The sequence below is a fragment of the Ruditapes philippinarum genome, unplaced genomic scaffold, assembly GCF_026571515.1.
Source record: "Ruditapes philippinarum isolate M1 unplaced genomic scaffold, ASM2657151v2 ctg311_1_1_1_1, whole genome shotgun sequence".
Lineage (NCBI taxonomy): Eukaryota > Metazoa > Mollusca > Bivalvia > Venerida > Veneridae > Ruditapes > Ruditapes philippinarum.
The window spans coordinates 146,739-167,372 of NW_026864451.1; the positions used below are offsets into that span (position 1 = coordinate 146,739).

The following is a 20,634-nucleotide window of genomic DNA, read 5'->3' on the forward strand; positions in this document are numbered from 1 at the left end:
CAATCAAGTTATGTTTTATCCAATGCAGGTCATTATTCATCTCTTCATCATTCTTTTTGGTTAATTTGATGCATAAAAAAGACTATGTTCCAAAATATAGAAAAAAGTGATCCCTCAGAAGCATTAATCACAACAAAATTACAAGAGAATTGCAGACTCTGTCTTTTATTAAAAAAGACGATACATAGGTAAGGAAGCTTTATAATTAACTGAAAAGGTAAAGATGTAACCAAAATTAACTAAAATCGAACATACAGAAAATGTTATTGATTGGAATTACTCGCTTTGCACTTATGTTAAATTTTTATTTCCGAAATTATTGATCGATTAATTAAAATATGTTCATGACTAAAATCAAACAAAGTAACAATCAAACAGACCTGCTGTTAGAGCTGTATGTCACGAGACCAACTCTTGTTTTGTCTCTGCCGATCTGAAGGTCGCTGACCATGTTGTGGACAAACTGTTTCACACGCCGGAAGTCAATGTGACCTACACTTCCGCTAGAGTCGAGCAAGAATACGATGTCAGCACGTGCCTCGCATCCTGAATTTGGTTCATAGAAATGAATATTATTTGCGACGTGTTATAATCATGTTTAAACAAGAATATGTTTAATATATAAAAATGAAATTTATTAATACATATTTACAGACTTACAACTTCGACGTGCACATATGTAAAGTCAAATGTGTTTGAAAGTGATTCAATAAATTGTGGTAATCCACCGGAACATTTGCGTATTTTTTTACCTAAAATGTACTCTTTCTTTAAACATTTTTTTGCATTGATGAAAATGATACAAAATTTGAAATATGCTTTTTGTAATAACAGTAAAAACATATTTAATTGGAGTATATTGAAATATTTTACTTGTGTACGTGAAAGTTTTAGGTTGCTACGTTAAGACACATGGCGCTTACGCTTTGAATTACGCGAATGTCATACACAAATAGTACAAGAATATCAAGAAACATACATGTGTAAACAATAAATATAAATAAATAAAATACTCAACGGTTTTCGCAGAATTTACCAGCATAACCAATACCACATTCGCAATAGAAGTCACCGCCAAGACTTCTGCAGACACCACCATTACGGCACGGGCTCTCTGCGCACAAGTCTTCATCTGTAATAAAAAAAAAACATGTGGAAATATGACCACAAAATGTTTATACATGTTTTTTAAATATACCAGTTTTTACTTTTAACACGAGCAACATGATATATCGAATAACGTGCTATTGCCTTATGATTACGTTTTTATCCAACTTTGGCAGACATTGGGCAAGTTCTGTCCCTTGCAAACCAAACAGCTTAAAACTAATTGCAATATTCTTTTAAATAGACTGCATTTAATAAAAATACAATGAACGTTCCATACGCTATATATTATGCAAGAATTTATTTGTTATTGGGTTTTATATCACACCAACACAGTACAGGTCGTACGGCGACTTTTCAGCTTTACCTGCGAAGGAAGATCTCAATGTGCCCTTCCGTGCATTATTTCGGGCACATAATTAGAACCAGCGACGTTCCATATGCTAGCTGGATAGTTTTCTGACATGAAAGATTCCGGAGACGCTTTGGCGGCTCGAACAGCGGTTCAATCTATGAAAGTTTAACAATATGAACAACAACAACCACGACGACGACGACAACAACAACGACAACAACAACAAACTTGTACATACCGTCACACATGTATTCAACGACTCTATCTGCGATATCGGCAAGCTCCTTGGCATCGGTTGCGAACATGGCGGTCTCCCTGTACGGCATGGACACGGTAGATTCCATATATTCCTGTTCCTTATCCGTTAATCCAAGACCTGGATAAAAAAGACCAGAAATATTTAACAACTGTCTGGTACTTGAAGTCAAACAATATGCTATATGTATATGTATTTTAACATTCTTTGGCGATTTTAATATAGAACGAGTACATCTACCATACACAATAAATCAAAATGAAAATATTTAGTAAATGCTCATAGTAAATACTCATGTGCATAAAATGATGATACGGAGCACCTAAAGAGACATTATGCACACTTTTGTTTGGTGTCGCGTGCATTTTATTTGGTTAAAATGAAAACAGTTTCTTTTATACACAAACCTGTCGCGAATTTATGTTAATTTTTTGTCAAGACGAAATAACAGATTTAATAAACGTTATCTTGTTAGAAACACAAATAAAATTAAAGTGGCAACATGTAACATGTTATTTTGATTTTAACTACAAATACATATATTTCAAAAAAATTTATTTCGCCTAAAACGAATTATTTCTTAAAAAAAAGGAAATATGCGTTAGAACTAAAACGTCTGTTTGGTGTGTTTGTTTCATTGGGTTTTACGTCACACCGACTCAGAATAGGTCATATGGCGACGTTCCAGCTTTACTGGTGGAGAAAGACTTCAGGTACCCTTCTGTACAACGTCACTTTAGAGGCTTCGTACAGACGAGACCATTGTTCTAACTAGTTTAACATTCTAGATCTAGTCAAATGATATAAAACAACTCACCAACACCCAAGACTCTGGTTCCACGAAGTTTAAGTTTATTGGCCTCCTTTAAGATTTCTTCTTCTCCGCGCATGCTCTTTGTGACAAGTATGAGGTAGTCGGGCTTTTCACGGTCGGCACCGTTGCTGCTGAAAATTCTGTAATTGGCTTTAGCCAGGGCGGTGGCTGGTTCCGGATCTCCACCATGTACTCTGATACAGAAATAGAACATCGCTGTATAAACGGTCTAATCGTCTAAATATCTGTTGATAAATCTTAACTTGCCAATTGTAATTATTAAACATTACTGTGTGTCCTGTGAGATAGTGTGAAGTTGACTGAATCTACACCGACCAAATTTCACTAACAGCAAAATGTAAGAAACACTTTAACAACCGCCCTTATGTATACATGCTTTTTATTATTGCCAATTTTTCTTCATAAAAAAAACGAATTAAGCAGCTTTGCTAACATTATTTAAACAAAGTTTGACAATAAAAGGGCCACTAAGCGCGCGTCATCTTATTCATTCGTAAAGTCACAAATAATGTTTGAAACAGAAAACAATAAACAATATCACGTCATTTCATATCATAAATCATATTATGTATCATATCATATATATAATATCATTTATCATATCATATCATAACATTTCATATCATATCATGCATCATATCATATCATATATCATATCTTTTATGAATAATTATCTAATCTTATCTTATCTCATCAGAACACTTATCTCTATCTTAGTTGAATGTTTAATATATTCACCGGAGTCCAGCGATGCTAGATCGTACTGCTTTCTTTGATCTTCCTTCGTTGAAGTCGAGAGTGACCTTTGCCCAGTCTGTAAACTGAACCATTCCAACGCTGAACTCGTTACGCTTAAATCTCATCCTCTTGACGACGGAGCGCAAGAATCTGCGGACCTTTTTCAGCTCGCTTCTTGTGACGTAACGTGACGTATCAACAGCAAATACGACGTCACCCTTAGCAGTACAGCCTAAAACGTGAGGGAAATAACTGTTCGGATTATTTTGTCATAACCCGATAATGAGATTAAAAGTATTTCCCGAGGGATATGAAAGAATTTTGGAAAACTAGATAAATAATTGATTAAACAATGCTTCAACTAAGTTAGAAATTGTTTAATGAGTGAAAGCAAATAATGATAAATAAACGTAAAATGGTCAATGATCAAATGATTTACATACATTTGAACAAGCATGTGTTTTAGTTTATAGCTAAGCAATAGGGGATTATTTAGGCTTTTGAACAATAAAAACACATTTCTCATGTTGAAGAGAATAAAGCGTCGAACTGTTGCATTTCTAAATCACATCAACTCATGTACACTCAAATGCAAAGTAAGTATGTGATCACATACATGTAAAAAGGAGCAGGTAAGATCACATCACACGAAGTGCTTTTTGATAACGTATAACAAAGCGCTTGAATGATCCCACCAATCAAAGCGCTTGAATGATCACACCAAACGAAGCGTTCGATTGATCATTTTTCACTAAGTGCTTGAATGATCAAATCAAACAAAGTGCTTCTTTGATCACATGAAACGAAGAGCTTATTTAATCACTTTCAATGAAGCGCTTGATCAAATCAAACAATCCGCTTGAAAAACGTTTCAAAAGCAAATATTTCACACGCAAAATCGCTAAAGCTTGAACAATTGGTTGAATTAACTTCTTATTGTAGTACAAGGAAAATACAAGGCTAATAAAATACACATTAAATACACATTAAAGTCCAATGGAATGAGCCTGCAATCTTGAGCATAACAAAATGTCATTAATAACTGAAATTGGATCTTAATTTGGGGTTTTCGTCATTACGTCTAAAGACACTTTATAGAATACCACAATTTAAAGGACATATTATAGAATGGACAAATGATGAGCGACAAACACATTTTTAATGCGTTGTAGTAAAATATTGCACGGTTTGTCGTTTATAAAGTTGTTTGTCAATATAGGCCTTAAAAATATGTCCATTCTAACACGCGAACGCCTATAAAAGGGAAATATCCGGTCTTCTTTTCCTTCATAAGTCTTATTCCAAAAGCATTAGAATAATAGAAATATCCATAAAAGCAACAAGAACTGTCAGTAAGACAGCGTGCTTGAGTAATGTATTTGATAGTAAAACAAGAGCCAAGAAAAAAAAGTAAAATTTTCGATGTTTAAAAAGAGCCATTTTTCTCTTAAAATTCACGTAAAAGTTATGAACCTTGGAAATGACCTTCTATTTTTCTCTTAAAAACAAGTGTATGAAGTTTCAATCCATTCTTGTCAGTTATTTTAAAGATAGCAACATTCACAAAAGTGTGACGGCGACAGCGATACCGACGCCTAGCGGAATACAACAGCTCTCCCTATTCCTCGAATATTCGAGCTAAAAATTTATTGTTCATCAATTAACTTCTCTGTTGTCAAAAGGCCAGGCCATGCAATGAAAGCCGCGGCTTCAATCTCAATACACTGAGACGCATAGAGTTTTCTATACTTCTTAAATTTGAAAGTGGAGGTGTTAGGCTGATTTTACAAACAAGTTGGGTGATAACATATACGGCCTACCTCCTTTGCCCGAGTTATCTTCTGCAAGATTTTATAAATGTATCAAAACTAAAAAAAATATCTACATTTGCACTGTTTACGAATCAGTCTTCTTTCGTTACTTTATAATACACGCAATGCATGAAATAAAGTTACTGAAATTCAATTGACTTAAAAACTTATTAAGATTTTTAAATAACATATTTTTTCCCTTTTTTGTTACTTTTATATATTATATAATAATCACTTCTGATTATATCGAACTATTCAGTCAAAAGACAAAACTTTTATCAAAATAAATGTGTAACAAAATGGAATTAAAATTAACAAATTGGTATGGATGTTATTGATATGTCCATCAAACAATGTAGATATTCATATAGAGCCGCGTCATGACAAAACCAACATAATGGGTTTGCGACCAGCATGGATCCTAACCAGCCTGCGCATCCGCGCAGTCTGATCAAGATACATGCTGTTCGCTTACAAACTCTATAACAAGTAGAGAAGCTGATAGCGAACAGCATGGATCCTGATCAGACTGCGCGGATGCGCAGGCTGGTCTGGATCCATTCTGGTCGCAAACCCATTATGTTGGTTTTGTCATGGTGCGGCTAATATAGACTTAGAGACCATCAAAAATAGCTAAAATCACTGTAGTTCACTTCTTCAAGTATTTGCTACAGGTTTTGTGGAAGCACTTACGTTTCTGGCACGTGTCACCTGTGTAGCCGACTGGACAGTCACAGGTGTATCCAAATGGTTCGTTCATACATTTACCACCGTTGCTGCACGGGTTCTCCTTGCAGAAGTCATTTCCTGTTGAATGATATAAAAAAATAAGACATTAAATGAGCCGCGTCATGACAAAACCAACATAATGAGTTTGCGACCAGCATGGATCCAGACCAGCCTGCGCATCCGCGCAGTCTGGTCAGGATCCATGCTGTTCGCTTACCAAACTCTATTACAAGTAGAGAAACTGATAGCGAACAGCATTGACCCTGCTCAGACTGCGCAGGCTAGTCTGGATCCATGCTGGTCGCAAATGCACTATGCTGGTTTTGTCGTGACGCGGCTCAAATTTAAAGATGGATCTTTTCATGGATGATAAAGCAAAACTACCCTTAGGAAGCAATAATTTATACTTATGTATATATTCAGGTGTTCTTAAAGTTCCATACTAAAACTGGCTTGATATATTATTAATAAGTATTGTTCATGATCTTTGCTTACCATATTTCTTGAATGAAACTATTCGAGATTTTTCTTCATTAAAATAAAAACTGTAACATGATGAAATTATATAAAATTTATGTTTGTTATTTTTTTATATATAAATGTAAATGTTTATTACAAGTAATCTGTAAGAAACATACAATATTCTTGTGAAAATCGATTTTAGCACAGACGAAAAAGTAAAATTCAGAAGTGACCATGTAAATCAGAATATTACAGTTAACGGACGCTTACCTTCAAATAAGGGCTGCAGAATGGTATCTGTGTTTTCTAGAAGATTTGATTCATCACGGATTTCAATAACCTTAAGTCCCTGGTTCCCGGCAATATTGTCCACTTCAAATCTTTCCCTGAGATTAATTCCAATCGGAATGATTCTGACACCGGAAGAGATCGTAAGTTCCGCTTCCGGTTCCGTTCTATCAGCGTTCACATCGTTGGTACCATCTGTCAGGAAGTATGCAATATTTCTCGCGCCAGTACGATCCCCGTTTTGTCCGTTAAACATTTGGGTTCTCAATGCACGGAAAGCAGCCGCCATGTTTGCTCGGCCACGTGTATACGAGATCTGGTCGAGTGCTCGAACATTGGTCTCCGTATCGGCATACATACCTGTTACAGAAATAATTATTATTAGAATAAAAAGTATTTTTCTTTTGCTAATGCGATATTGTTTGCTTGACATGAATTTGTAATGTATAGAATATGTTTCTTTGCCAAAAATGTTTAAATATACCAGTATGCCGCTGTATTTTCATGACACTGATTTCTTTCTAACATTTTTATCACAGATACCTACAAATGGATGCCGGAGATTGACGAGGTTATTATCTAAGAACATGATTGGTTGATTGATTGGTTGATTGATCGATGGAGAAATTGACTGGCATTTTGACCGAGTGAATGATTGATTGTTCCATTAATTGAGTAAATGATTGACTCAAATATGTTTTCATTTGGTAAGTACATTTGCATCATAATTAGGTAACTTTTTATTTGGTTGATATTTTTTTACTTAATACATTGATTGATTCATCGAATAAATGATTAATTGAAGTAATACAGCGAGTACATTGTTATTATTGACTTGCTTACCAAGGTTAACTTGTACCATCGCAGCAGAGCTGTACTTCAGGAATCCAATGTTGACGTCACAAGAATCTTTATTCATTTCACGTACCAAGTGTTCAGCGTATTCCTTTAGTCTACCAAAATTGTATTCACCAACAGTGTTTGAGGAGTCGAGTACAATCACAACGTCCGCTGGTTCTCCGCATTCTATTTGTTAAATAAGATTGAAAATACCGTTCATGATACAGAAAACGTGATAAAAGAAAAACGTAATTAACGAGAAACGTGATAAAAGAGGAACGTTATAAACGAGAATCGGCATAAACGAGAATCGTCATAAACGAGCAATCTGATAAAGGGAAAATCGTCATAAACTACAATCTTTATAAAAGGGCAGACTATTTAGCAGTAAGTTATTGATATATCGCTTCAAATGGTTGATATTATAATCATGACAATCTCAAAATAGTAAGTTCAAGGCCTATTTAGGTCATTTTAATATGTAGTTTTACAAGCTAAATTCAATTCAATTATGTTTACAGTAAAAATAATATGTTCCAAGTATAAAGAAAAGATTAAGTACAATATGAAAAAAATGTTTCATTGAATTTTAAATATATCCATGTAAATGTAATAAAGAAATTTGTTTACGTTTACTACAGGTATCACCGAAGAAATCGTCTGGGCACAAACAAACAAAGCTTCGAATACCGTCCATGCACACGCCGCCATTTTGACATGGCTTCTTCCTGCAAAGGTTCGAGTCTGAAAAATGCCAAAAACAAAGGTTCGAGTCTGAAAAATGCCAAAAACAAAGTTGATTTTCTGGACATATTCTTAAGTTTCTAACTAAATAATATAAGCATCGGAAAAGACGCTAAACTCACCAGCAGCAAAAAGATGTTAAATACATAAAGCCAACAATTTAAAAGTAAACGCAGCACAATTATTGGTTTAAAAAAAGCCCCAAAACACAAAAACTCTCTTCCACGTAAAGTTAGAAAACAAGAGTTATCGGTAGGACAGCGGGCTCGACTATTCTAAGTGCTTGATAATAAAACAAGAGCCTGGATAATGAAGCATGTTCTGGGTTCAAAAGGGACTAAAGTTCTATCAAATTCAATGTAAGAGTTGTGGGCCTTGACAATGACCTCCTTTAATGCTTTCAAATAAGTGTGTTAAGTTTCAAACCATTCCTGTCAGTTATTTTTGAGAAAACCAACCAAAAAGCAAAACCACAACCCCAACCAAAAAAAAAAAAAAAAAAAAAAATAAACAAATAAACAAATAAAAAAATAAATAAATAAATAAATAAATAAAAAACAATCTTAACTAGAGACGGTCGAAAATTCGAGCTTATAACTAATTAAATCTGTATCACTTAAAAAAGTCCATACCTTTATGTATCTTTTTATATATACTACACAATACGTATTTTTTTGGCATTTTTTTCAAAGAACTAAAATTTACATTGAATACTAGGCTCATTTCAAATTCACTAACAATATTTACCTGTACATAGTGGACTGATCAGTTGGTTCTTTAGTTGGTTCAGTGACTCATAGTTCTGTACATAAATCAAATTCTCGCTAACCGGTGGTGATGTTAGTCCAATCAATTCGCTAGTCTCCGACGTAAATCCGACGGCAACGGTGATAATGGTGACACCGGCGGCTTTAAGTGCCCTTGCCTCTGGAATGGTCAGCTCGTGGTTGACGTTGGACTGTCCGTCGGTAATAATGACAATGACATTGGGAACGTCTGTAATAAAGTACCGGTCAGTTAGTTAGTATTCTTTAACTGCTGTACGTAAAGCTATTAAAAACACATGTATTACAAAATCACAAAAATTTATTGGTCAAACGGAAATAAAAGTGTATTTTAATATAACACTTACCATTTAAAGATCATGTGACTCAATTTTTATGGTTTTATATCATAAATCTGATGCTCAAATGAAGATTTATCAATATTACAAACTAAAGAAAGCATTATTTGTAAAGATATTACCGAATTTACATTTCATGTAAATAAAGGGAGGTAATTAGAAATCTTTTTTCGAGAAAGTCTATGCCAATTTTTTTCAATAAGAAATGAATGCGTAGATTTTAATGATTACTTATAATGTGGATAAACATGTCTTTGGAACAAAAGGTGAATTGCAGAAACATTTTTTCATAAAAAGATCGATGGAAAAAAAAATAAGATAATGGTTTTAGATTACCTGGTCGATCCCCTGCCGTCATGGTGAACATCTCCAAACGAGCTCTTCTCAGCGCATGCGCAGTGTGAGTATTTCCGTACATGTATACCACCTACAATGATAAAACGTTTATGACGATAAACATTGAATTTTTGAAGAAAAAAAAAATTCAACGTAGTAAAAAGGTAGTGACGAGTTAAATGTTTTACCAATGTACATGTATCACACATTTATAAATCAAGCAAGGTTGTGTGAAAAAATGACTAAAATTTTATTAAGCTACAGAAAAATCGTATTTTTTATACATATTTCAAATGAGTAAGATTTATTTAATTCCTAAAATTTACACTTTAACCATCAAAGCATGTAACAAAGTTGTAAATATAAAAATTCTTTAAACGTAAGAAGAACACTGTATTCATATTCAGTGATTTGTATTTTTTACCAAGATTCTGCGCAGTTTTTTTGACAGGCCCATTCAGCCAAGAAAGCAAACTAGGTGAAGTAAAATCAATCAAATATACTCAAGAAAGTGACGTCATGAAAGTGCGACAATTATCAATACAAATAGAAAAAGACAAATGCATCGAAATCACCAAACGTTATGACAAACGTAACACAACATATGACGTCACACAACGTATGATGATTTAACACAACTAATGACGTAACATATTCATAAAACGTTTCATAAGTTTGTGCACGTGATAAAACAATGATCGATATAAACACTTGATGAAGGAACTAACGCTCAACTGTACAGATATACCGATATTGCAAAATGCATTTATAGCATGTCCAAAAGGACAATCCAGGATATTTGAAATTAAAACCTGCCACCAACATACACATGTCATGAAGATTTGGTTAAATGAACTTTTCGAGAAGTACAAAGTAATCATCATAATTATATTTTTAAACGAAGGCCCCTAAAACTTGTTTTTCCAAACAAGAAAACCCTCAGACTTTCTCCTAATCCCAAAACTTTAAATGCTAAGCGGTTTATAGATCGGAAAGCTGACAGTCCGTCCAAAAATATAACATTTTCAATTGAAATTTACTTTCATCGAGACCGCTTTTCCGGCCAATTTACATTTTGGTATGCATACTTGATTCTTTTAGTATCTATTCTATTTTTATCACCTTTTATTCTATCCCTGTTTAACTGTTATGCTTTAAAGGGACTCCACTGAGTTTTTTTACATGACAGGACTAAAGACATTTGCTTGGGATTTGTACAACATTTAGTGAAGGACTTGATCAATAACTTTTGTGCAAATTTTCTGGTCATTTCGTCTCACCGTTTTTCCAAAATCGTAATTTTAATTGTGCAAAATGGCCCAGAAATGAAAAGTGATGCAATGCTTTTAACTCAAATCGGACTAAGAATCGTCAGGAGCAAGCTGTTGTTTCCTTGAGCAAGAAACTTAACATTCGTTGTTTAGTACTGGTTGGTTCCTGGAATGGATTCGATAGTGTTTCAATAAGCTTATAGCTTCCAACACAATCGAACTAAAATAAATTTGTATAAACTAAGAATCGCACAAAATACGATTTTCAATTTCTTTCTGAGCATGTTTTTTATCGTTTGCATATTTTTCCATTTTATTTTAAGTGCTTCATTTAATTTTTGTATGAATTTTAAATTCTATGTTTTGAAGCTTTTTAGGCTCCGTTGAGCTCCTTTAACAAAGATTAATATATCAAGTTCACTGAACCAAATATTCACTGATTTAACAAAGATTAATATATCAAGTTCACTGAACCAAATATTCACTGATGAGACATATATAAAACATGAAGAACAGATAAAAAGCTGTGATTTATAAAGCAAGTGTTCGTGTAACATCCCCCTACCGGCTCGGCTGCTGAAGAGGTGCCATTCAAAGTCGGAAGTATAACTTCTGTCTATACGCATGCGTGAAAATAGGGAAATGATATATTTTTTACAGATCATGCATTACATACTCTTTGAAAATCCATATACATGTTCAAAGGCAGAAATTTATACATAAAGAAAATAACTTGTGAAAGCTACTTTTATAATAGATTAGACGTGAGAAACGGTTTAAATATACTTGGCATCGAATAAGAAAATACTTTACAAATGTACATTAAAGGCACATAATGCCGCAGAAATGCTTTTATTTTCATGTTTTGAAAAGCTTTTTACTTTTGGTTTCCTGTTATAGTTATCAAAATATACTGATTGGCCAATCATCTGAACCATCTTTTGCTTCTTTGTTTTTCTTTTTTTTTCGTGAAATTATAGTGATTTATTGTATGGAAGTGAAAAACCTACTTTCTTTCCATCTTGCGATTTTTATGACATACAATTTCGCATTCAGAGCTAGTTTCTTCGGCGTTATAAACGCATGTTCCCATTTAAATACACAAATCTGAGTCATAATGTGCCTTTAAATAAATGCATTTTATCTCTTTACAAAATTTATTTCCAACTATGAAATTGATATTAAATGAAATTTAAACAAGAGGTCATAAGACACGAGTTTTTGACATTTTATATAGTATTTTTTAATACAAGAATCGAATGACAGAACAACACTTTATTGGGTTTTATTGTCATTAATTGGAGTTTAGAAAAGTGAATAAATATAACACAGTGTATCTATATAGTAAATGTAGCTTTCACAACTTACTTTAAGCCCAGGACATCCCTCCTTCACTCAGTTTTAATAACAGAATATTCTGAATTTTTAATGGTAAAAAAAATGTATACCTATATATACAATTTTATTCAATATCGTAACGTTTATTGTACGATAAAAATGTGTAAGATAATAAAATTATTTTTGTAAATTTGAATTCAATGGTCAAAAATCACATGGTAGGGTAATTGCGCGTACATCTAAATGATTAATTGTGAACATTAAACATTGATCTTTCGATGCACAGCGGTGTTGTGCTCGGGTTTTGTACTGAACTGGGTGAAGGAAAGAATATAGGCCACATGTCCAAAACCAGATAGTTCATACACAGTTACGCTGTAAAAGTTCTGAACCAAACCTACCCGCTGTAAACAACAAAAAATATAACAAAATAATTAAAACAACTTTCAAAGTAAACAAAATAAAGAAAACTGAAAATAATAATATAAATATGGATATATATAACCGGAAGTTACGTCATCAAATCTTTGCCAAAGAGAAGTGAAAACTTATCAACGATCTTTAACAATAGCAAGAGCATTATCGGTCACACTAATCACTTAAAAGGGAGTTTGTCTATAATGGAATGTATGTAAAACCATTAATAAATATGTTGACAGTATCTAGTATTACACGTGACAACAAACCAGGAGATAATTATGGCTGTTGTTGGTTAGTTTGAAATACACGAACTGACATATCTTTATCTAGCAGGTAATTAAGTGCTCTAGATCAAAATATTATTAACATCATAACAATGTCCATACGAAGTCACTTAGAACTATATTAACATATTTCTTTAAGAAATGATTCAAAAGAATATTCAAATGATGCATTTCTATTGTTTGTATCTTATTTAAAAAATATGTCCATTGTAGACCAATACACTTTAAGGGAGGCAACTCTACCCTGACGCTTATTACATTACGGTTGCGACTGACTGGAAAGGGACACAACTGATAATTATTACATTTAAGTTTTCTCAAATAAATGAACCAAAAGGTCATGTGTTAATTTTAAATATTTTTCAACATTTTGTCCATATATTCAGTGCAAGAAGTCCCTTTTAATACTGTAATAGTTAATATTGAGTTCAAAATCAAGTATTGTCATAAAATAAAATATATACAACAAACTAAAAAGGTAAGTAAGAAGTAATAAAAGAAAAAAAAAACTAGAGAATTTCTAAATAAAACTTTCTAATAATAATTGATAAATAGATTCTAAAGATTATAATTATTTAACCACGACAGTCCATGCAGGATGAAATAAAACACAATCAATTAATTTGTCACAAATTATTTATAAATAGAACAAATTGTGACGCTGTTAACCATTTGCAATCAGTATAGAACAAGGCCATTCAGTATAAACCTTGCTGTCTGACGTGGCACTTTACTATTGGTTGCTCAATTTTTATTTCATACTGAGAAAAAAATCCGTTGAATTTTCAATGAACTGATAGACATATCAATTTTGCAAATTCAGCATGTAAAGAACTAACATTTGTAAGGTCAATTTTCTTCACTGTCGTTTACAGTTCGCTTTCAGTTTATCTACTTGTTATAGAGTTGGTAAGCGAACAGCATGGATCCTGATCAGACTGCGCGGATGCGCAGGCTGGTCTGGATCCATGCTTGTCGCAAACCCACTATGTTGGTTTTGTTGTGACGCGGCTAAAATATCTTTTTAAAGGCTAAAATCTCATCAAACAAGGGCACCGCGTGTGATGCTAACGCTCGTCTGTTTTAAAAAAGAAAATAACACCAAAAATAACACAGAATTACGCCCCTTGTCTCAAAACTGTCCCTTGTCAAGAGGAGCTAGTAGTCCAAGTTTCATGTTGATTGATTGTAAAATGTTTGAATATTAATTAGGCTTAATTCTTAATTTAGGTTGTTGCACGACAACGACGAAAACGACAACGCAGCGATCGCAATAGCTCGACTTTTCCTTCGAAACAGACGAGCTAAAATTGAAAAGGACCGCGGGATTAGGATTGCACACGTTTATTTAAAGAAAAGTGTATTACCTGTTTTAAAGCAGCCTCCATGTCGGCTTTGTCGTGAAACTCGTCCAGGTTGAAGTCTAGTCTAGAAGTATCGCTGAAGGTGGTCACACCGACTCTAAATCGACCATTGTCAATGTCAAGGCCATCAATGGTGGCGTAGGTGAAGTTCAATACCCGGTAGAAATTATCTTGTCCCACGGAACCGCTAGAGTCCAAAATGAACACAATATCACCGGAAGCTGAGCAGACTGTAAAAAAAACAACAACACACACACAAAGTGCGTCTTATCGCTGTCTCATATTTCACGTGATAGGGTTTAAAGTTAATAATTGTCAGCCGAAATTCAATAGCAATCCCCACATCCTTGAACAGGGCCTGATATAGCGCAGGAAATTTTACCGAAAACGCGTGGAGTTTATCCACGCACTGCAGCCCTGACTGTGTATAAATGTACCGAAATTTGAAAAAAAGAATTCCCTCCGCATGACACATTTTCTGTATATGTTTTACAACTTTAACATTAAAAGAAACCGCGAAGACAATTCTGAAAGGGTCGGACAAAACCGGTGGAAACGACTGACTTCTAATAAATTTACATATAATAGCTATAATTACAAAATGATCTTACCTCCTGGTGCACCGGTTGTAGTGGGTGCCTCAGTTGGACAAATCGAAGGTCTCGGGGACCCTGAAATAAATAGCACATTTGATGTAAATAGCATGTCAATATTAATCAATGTTTATGGATTGTTTATCAAAGCCAACTGTACATTTCATGTAAATAGCATAACAACATAAATCTATGTTTATCGATTGTTTATCAAAGCCAACTGCACATTTCATGTAAAAAGCATGTCAACGTAAATCAATGTTTATAGATTCTTTATCAAAGCCGATTCTACATTTCACGTTAATATTATGTCAACATAAATTTATGTTTATTGATTGTTTATCAAAGCTGATTGCACATTTCATGTAAATAACATGTCATTTCGTAAATCTATGGTTATACAGATCGTTTATCAAAGAAGATTCACAGTACTTGTAAATACATTTCATTACGTAAATAGGTACTTATAAAAATAATAGTTTTTTTAATACTAAAATTCATCAAACAGATAATCAAATACACGTTTAATCAAAATATTCATGAGACAGTAAAAAGAACTCATTCTTGACGTTATTCTGTCAGTACGAATTTCTTATAAACGAGCATCTTTCCATATTTACTTTGTACCAGCTTTGCATTAATTAAGCGTGCTCTGGGGAAAACTACCGAAATGAAACACAAACCATTTTTGAGTTGATATAACATAAGACCAGGCTTTTCTCCCATTTCACTCTCGGCTCGTATTTCCATCTCATAGTCAGATGTTGGTAAGGACGAGTGGGCATCTAGCTCGGACTTGTCTGGTATCTCTCCGAACCCGACGGCAAACATACCCACTTTGTTTCCCTAGGAAAACAAAACACGACATAAATCGCGCTTTTACGTCATCATTACTCAAAACAATATTTAAAATCCATACGCGCAACAATATAGTTTGAAACAATTTAATTTATTAAAAACAAAACCTGATAAAAATGTTAACAAAAATTTTACAAAATAATCTTTCTTTTTTGAAAAACATCAAATTTGGCGTTTCATGAAAACACAGATGTGTTCTTTATATTTTTTAACTCTATGTATAGAAACAGTAGCGAGACGTGACGTGGTCACTGTAAGGAATGGACTTGAATATAGAATATCTTTGCATGGGACTTAACAATATTAATCTGAAGTATTGATAAATAATATTGCCAAATATTAAAGTTGCTCTTCATCAGTACTTTATGCACTTTGATTAAACATACCTGGAGTGTACATGCTTCGGTTGCAGAGTCGAATGGGTTGTTACTAGGGCCGCCACCTGTTAGGTGGATGATGTAATTTTCGGCAAAGTCACGGTCGCCATTTTGTGGTGTGAACATACGGCTTCTGGCATACTTGAAGGCTGATGCAGTGTTTTTGCTCCCTGGTTTGTAGTCAACCTGCAAATCAAAATAAATTTACTCTTAATTCTCAAAAATAATTTTGTTAATACATCATCATCTTCATCATCATAATCGACATCATCATCATCATCATCGACATCATCATCATCACCAACACCACCACCAACCATTATTATCATCTTAATAATAATAATAATAATTATCATCATCATCATCTACTTCTTCCTCTACGTTGACGACGACCACTTTTATTTCTTTTCTGTGATCATTTTGATAATGAACAAACAACAATAATGGTGATTTACCACATACAAAATGTATATGTAATTCTATGACGTCAGCATTACTAGAATATCACACTTGCAGTTATTAAAGATAGAAAAAAAGTATTTCAGAATACAAAACTTCATGGAAATATCTACATTTTTAATTATATAATAAATTATGTTAACTTACTCTGTCGATTGCAGCAAGGACATCGGCTTTGTTATCGTTGTCATTAAGATCAAACTGTCTATACGCACCATGACTGTATGTTAGATATCCGACCCTAGAATATATAAAAATTAAAAAAAAAATGAAAAAATAAAAAAGATCCTCTATGACCAGCGACGTAACTCAGGCCGATAGTTTGGTACATATGACCTAGCCGGCGCCCAGTATTAATAAAACTAAAATCATCATCCTCAGGAGTCACGTACATAACCCACAAGTGTCTATGTCATATACCACCTTGTACATCATGCACTTATCAGGGAATATGTTAGAACTTATTATAGGTATGTTTATGCAGTAATAATCTGTAAAAAAAACTTTCCGCGACTTGATTTGTACGTTCAATGTTTAAACAGTACAGTATTCAATGACTTTATATAAAAAACCAACATATAAAAACAAACAATCAAAAAGAGCAATCAGTTTTGAAACGGTGGCTTTGAAAACAAAAAAACATTCAACAAAAACAGAACGATTCACAAAACGTATACATGTAATATTCGTAAAATTTCTAAACGATGAAAGTTATATAAAAATTATACATACCATGCTTTTCAACAAGACAGCTTGATTTAATAAACACATATCAAATATTCTGTTACAATCAATATTATATAGAAAAAAACAACATGAATTGTACAGTCAGGATGAAATGCTGTCTGCTAAATTAACTGTCATACAAATCAATCGTTCATCCATCCATCACAAAACTAGAACAACCGGTTCACCCATACATTTGACACATGAGTTCCCCTGCTTTTCCTTTAAGCATAACGTACTCATTTTTGTTATACACGTGTAATATAACGGTTCTTCTGTTTTGTGATGAGTGTATATAAATGGATTGTATTGGTTTAATTTAGTCACGTGATAAAAAGATGTTATTTTATCCAACTGGCCACAAAGCAAATGTTTATTATTCTTAGGACAAAACTTTTTTTTAAAACAATAAATGTCAGTAAATCAATATACATTTATAATGCTTCTCATTTTCAATGTTAAAACTTTTAATGCCTGATAGGGGAGCGGCCTAGTGGTTAATGTGTCTGTCTATCAACCCAGAGATCATGTGTTCGAGCCCTACTCGGGTCACGACCATGTTTCTTCATATGACACCAGTACTGGTTGGTTCGACTCGATTCGAAAGTAATTAATATAAGTTGCAAGAACTTGTTTTGCTATTGAGCTTAAATAAAATGTTTAAACCAATGTCTGGTAAATATTATGTAGTTATTTGATAAAATAACTAATACGAGTAAGTTGCCCGCTTAATAACATTAATTTTCACGAACGCGTTTATTTTTTAATTTTATTTATTATTATTATATTTTTGTTTGGTTTGGGTTTTACGTCACCCCAACACTGTAGAGGTCATATAGCGACTTTCCAGCTTGACTGGCAGAGGAAGACCTCAGGTGCGCCTCCGTGCATTTTGTCAAGCACCCATCGACGTTACGCAAACTTGCTGGATAGTTTCCACATATAAAATAATACAAATTTCCCGGCTTGATCCGAACCCACAGGGGCATGTGGTTTAATGTTAACGACCTTAAAAACCAGATAAGCCTTTAAGAATTAATGGTGACATTTTGTAAAGTATTTTATATGGATTAACTCAATACAGGATTGGAGCAGTACCTCAGTACTTTAGACGCTTGCAGAAATCATGATCACAAAATAGACAAATATCGTTTTTTTTTTCGCCGAGTTTTACATCTTCCATTCATTATTATACATAAATCGGTGTGAAAAGATGAATTAGACCTTTAATACTTCATTCCAATGGGTGAAAATGCAAGATTTTGGCATTTTATCATTCAAGCGCCTTTTCCGGTATATACCGGAATACGGTATTTAGTGTGGTGCTCCAATCCTTGTTTTAGTCTCACTCATTTTATATACACACCTGAATTCCCCATCATCTATACTCATTTCTCTGATAACGTTCCTGGCATAATTATTCATCCATGAGAACTGGCTTGGACTGACGGAAGAATCTAGTATAAAGATGACGTCATATCCGGAAGTTCTCAACGGTCCTGTAATATAAATAGAGGATATTGAATGAGTGTAAGTTCAATACTAAATTTATTGCACGAGTTGAATAAAATTATATTATGCGAGCCTCTGGCGAGCATAATATTATTTTATTCAACGAGTGCAATAAATTCAGTAATGAACTTACACGAATTTAATATTCTATTTATCACATACCAAAATTAAGACTGTTTAAAGTGAAATAAGAGTCATTTTACATTGACGCGCCTATAGTATAACGCTAACATTTAGCGCGTCTTTACACTATGTTTGTATAACGCTAATGACGTCACGTCAAAATATATGCACGGCCGTGCAATACCATATTTACTGAGTCGCAAAATAGGCACGGGTATGTGATAAATTTCAATAGTTTTCGTTACAAAGTTTTCGCACTGAGAAAAATATTCTTTCGGAATAAAATGTAATGTACTTTTGTTATGCATTTTGTTTTCTTGGCAGTTTTCATCTCTTTATTGAAATTATAAATAACACAAATTATAACGTTCAATCCCCCCTTTTTATTTTGGTAAGCAATAGGGTGTGTTCAAATATAACTTTCTTATGAAAAGATACAATGCAAATGGTGGTTCCCGTGCATGCTTATCATTAGATTCAGAAAAAGTCGTTTCTATATTTCTACACACATATCTATAGATGGATAATATGTATAATAATGATATAGATAGATATATGTATAATTAAAATTATTATATTTTTTACTTGGTTTAACAACAATTCGAGCTTCATCAGCTGATGTCTGTCTTGATCTGTCACTAACAGACAATCTGGCAACATATTCTCCTGCCTGTAAGTTGTCCAAAGTGAGGGTGTCAGTTCTTTCTCCCGACATCCTTACGCCGCGTGTATTACCGGAAGTGAGCGTCCATCGATATGACGTAATACCGATATCGTCCGTACTTCTACTTCCGTCAAGGATAACAGAATCTGTTGGAAGCTGGATTTCGTAGTCTTGACCAGCGTTTGCGATTGGTGGTTCGTCTGGGGCTTAAATAGAATTGAAAAAAAACGTCGGTAAAATTAACACACACGACACGCCACTTGATAGAAAAGAAGAAGAACAACAACAACAAAACACATCCGAAAGAACATCCTTTTACTTAATAATTATTTGTAATATGTACATTTTAGAAGCTCAGATGAATCACCCTTTCGGATCGGTTTGAACTTTGCACTATAAATTTTTTATTGAAATTTTACCATTGCCTGAAAATCTAAAAGATATAATCAATGGGTCATTAATTTAAATGCTGTCTAGCGTTAAAAGGTCAAGAACAGAAATGGCTTAGCTTTATTCACTGTCTTAAATATAACTTTTAAATAAGATTTCGTAAACGTCTAATAAACAATGGACTGTAAACAATAAAGCCACAAAGAGTTTATTTTTTTACCTGGAAGAACCGTGATTCTTGCACTGTCGGAGTCACTTTGTCCCTTTTTGTCCTTGACCGTCAATGTAAAAACATAGGATCCTTCTTTCAGGTTATCAGCCGTGAGTTTTTGGGTATTATCTCCCCTGAGTCTCACTGACCTATCCCTGGGGCTGGTTAGTTCCCAGTCGTACTCAACGATACCCTTATCATCTGAACTTCTCCTGCCATCAAGAACAACACTGTCTGTTGGTAAGCGAATCGTCTGGTCATCTCCAGCGTCAGCGCGTGGTGGAAGATCCGGTTCTATAAATAGATTTGATTTTCAAAAAAAAGTTTTATGCTATCAACATTTCATATTTATACAAAGTTAACTTTAAATGATTGCTCCTCAACTGTAACAAAACGGACATAACATTTGATAGAATCAGA

The 20,634-nt window shown here is 33.7% G+C and overlaps 1 protein-coding gene across 29 annotated transcripts in view; it reads right to left on the reverse strand.

The window, feature by feature from the left end:
• LOC132725621 (uncharacterized) overlaps nucleotides 1-20,634 on the reverse strand; it is a 164,567-nt gene that overhangs the window by 6,645 nt on the left and 137,288 nt on the right. For 28 of the 29 annotated variants that reach the window (XM_060710770.1, XM_060710773.1, XM_060710767.1 and 25 more), the window contains 20 exons: nucleotides 20,224-20,508; nucleotides 19,535-19,819; nucleotides 18,681-18,813; nucleotides 16,736-16,829; nucleotides 16,139-16,315; nucleotides 15,578-15,740; nucleotides 14,913-14,972; nucleotides 14,305-14,531; nucleotides 9,625-9,715; nucleotides 8,913-9,161; nucleotides 8,052-8,165; nucleotides 7,425-7,607; nucleotides 6,564-6,941; nucleotides 5,796-5,909; nucleotides 5,112-5,132; nucleotides 3,292-3,523; nucleotides 2,536-2,726; nucleotides 1,701-1,838; nucleotides 1,019-1,132; nucleotides 381-546 (listed from right to left, as the gene is read on the reverse strand). In XM_060710770.1, coding sequence (XP_060566753.1) covers nucleotides 381-546; nucleotides 1,019-1,132; nucleotides 1,701-1,838; nucleotides 2,536-2,726; nucleotides 3,292-3,523; nucleotides 5,112-5,132; nucleotides 5,796-5,909; nucleotides 6,564-6,941; nucleotides 7,425-7,607; nucleotides 8,052-8,165; nucleotides 8,913-9,161; nucleotides 9,625-9,715; nucleotides 14,305-14,531; nucleotides 14,913-14,972; nucleotides 15,578-15,740; nucleotides 16,139-16,315; nucleotides 16,736-16,829; nucleotides 18,681-18,813; nucleotides 19,535-19,819; nucleotides 20,224-20,508 — 3,415 coding nt within the window. The remainder of the gene's footprint in view (nucleotides 1-380; nucleotides 547-1,018; nucleotides 1,133-1,700; nucleotides 1,839-2,535; nucleotides 2,727-3,291; nucleotides 3,524-5,111; nucleotides 5,133-5,795; nucleotides 5,910-6,563; nucleotides 6,942-7,424; nucleotides 7,608-8,051; nucleotides 8,166-8,912; nucleotides 9,162-9,624; nucleotides 9,716-14,304; nucleotides 14,532-14,912; nucleotides 14,973-15,577; nucleotides 15,741-16,138; nucleotides 16,316-16,735; nucleotides 16,830-18,680; nucleotides 18,814-19,534; nucleotides 19,820-20,223; nucleotides 20,509-20,634) is intronic. The other variant, XM_060710768.1, reaches the window with a different exon arrangement.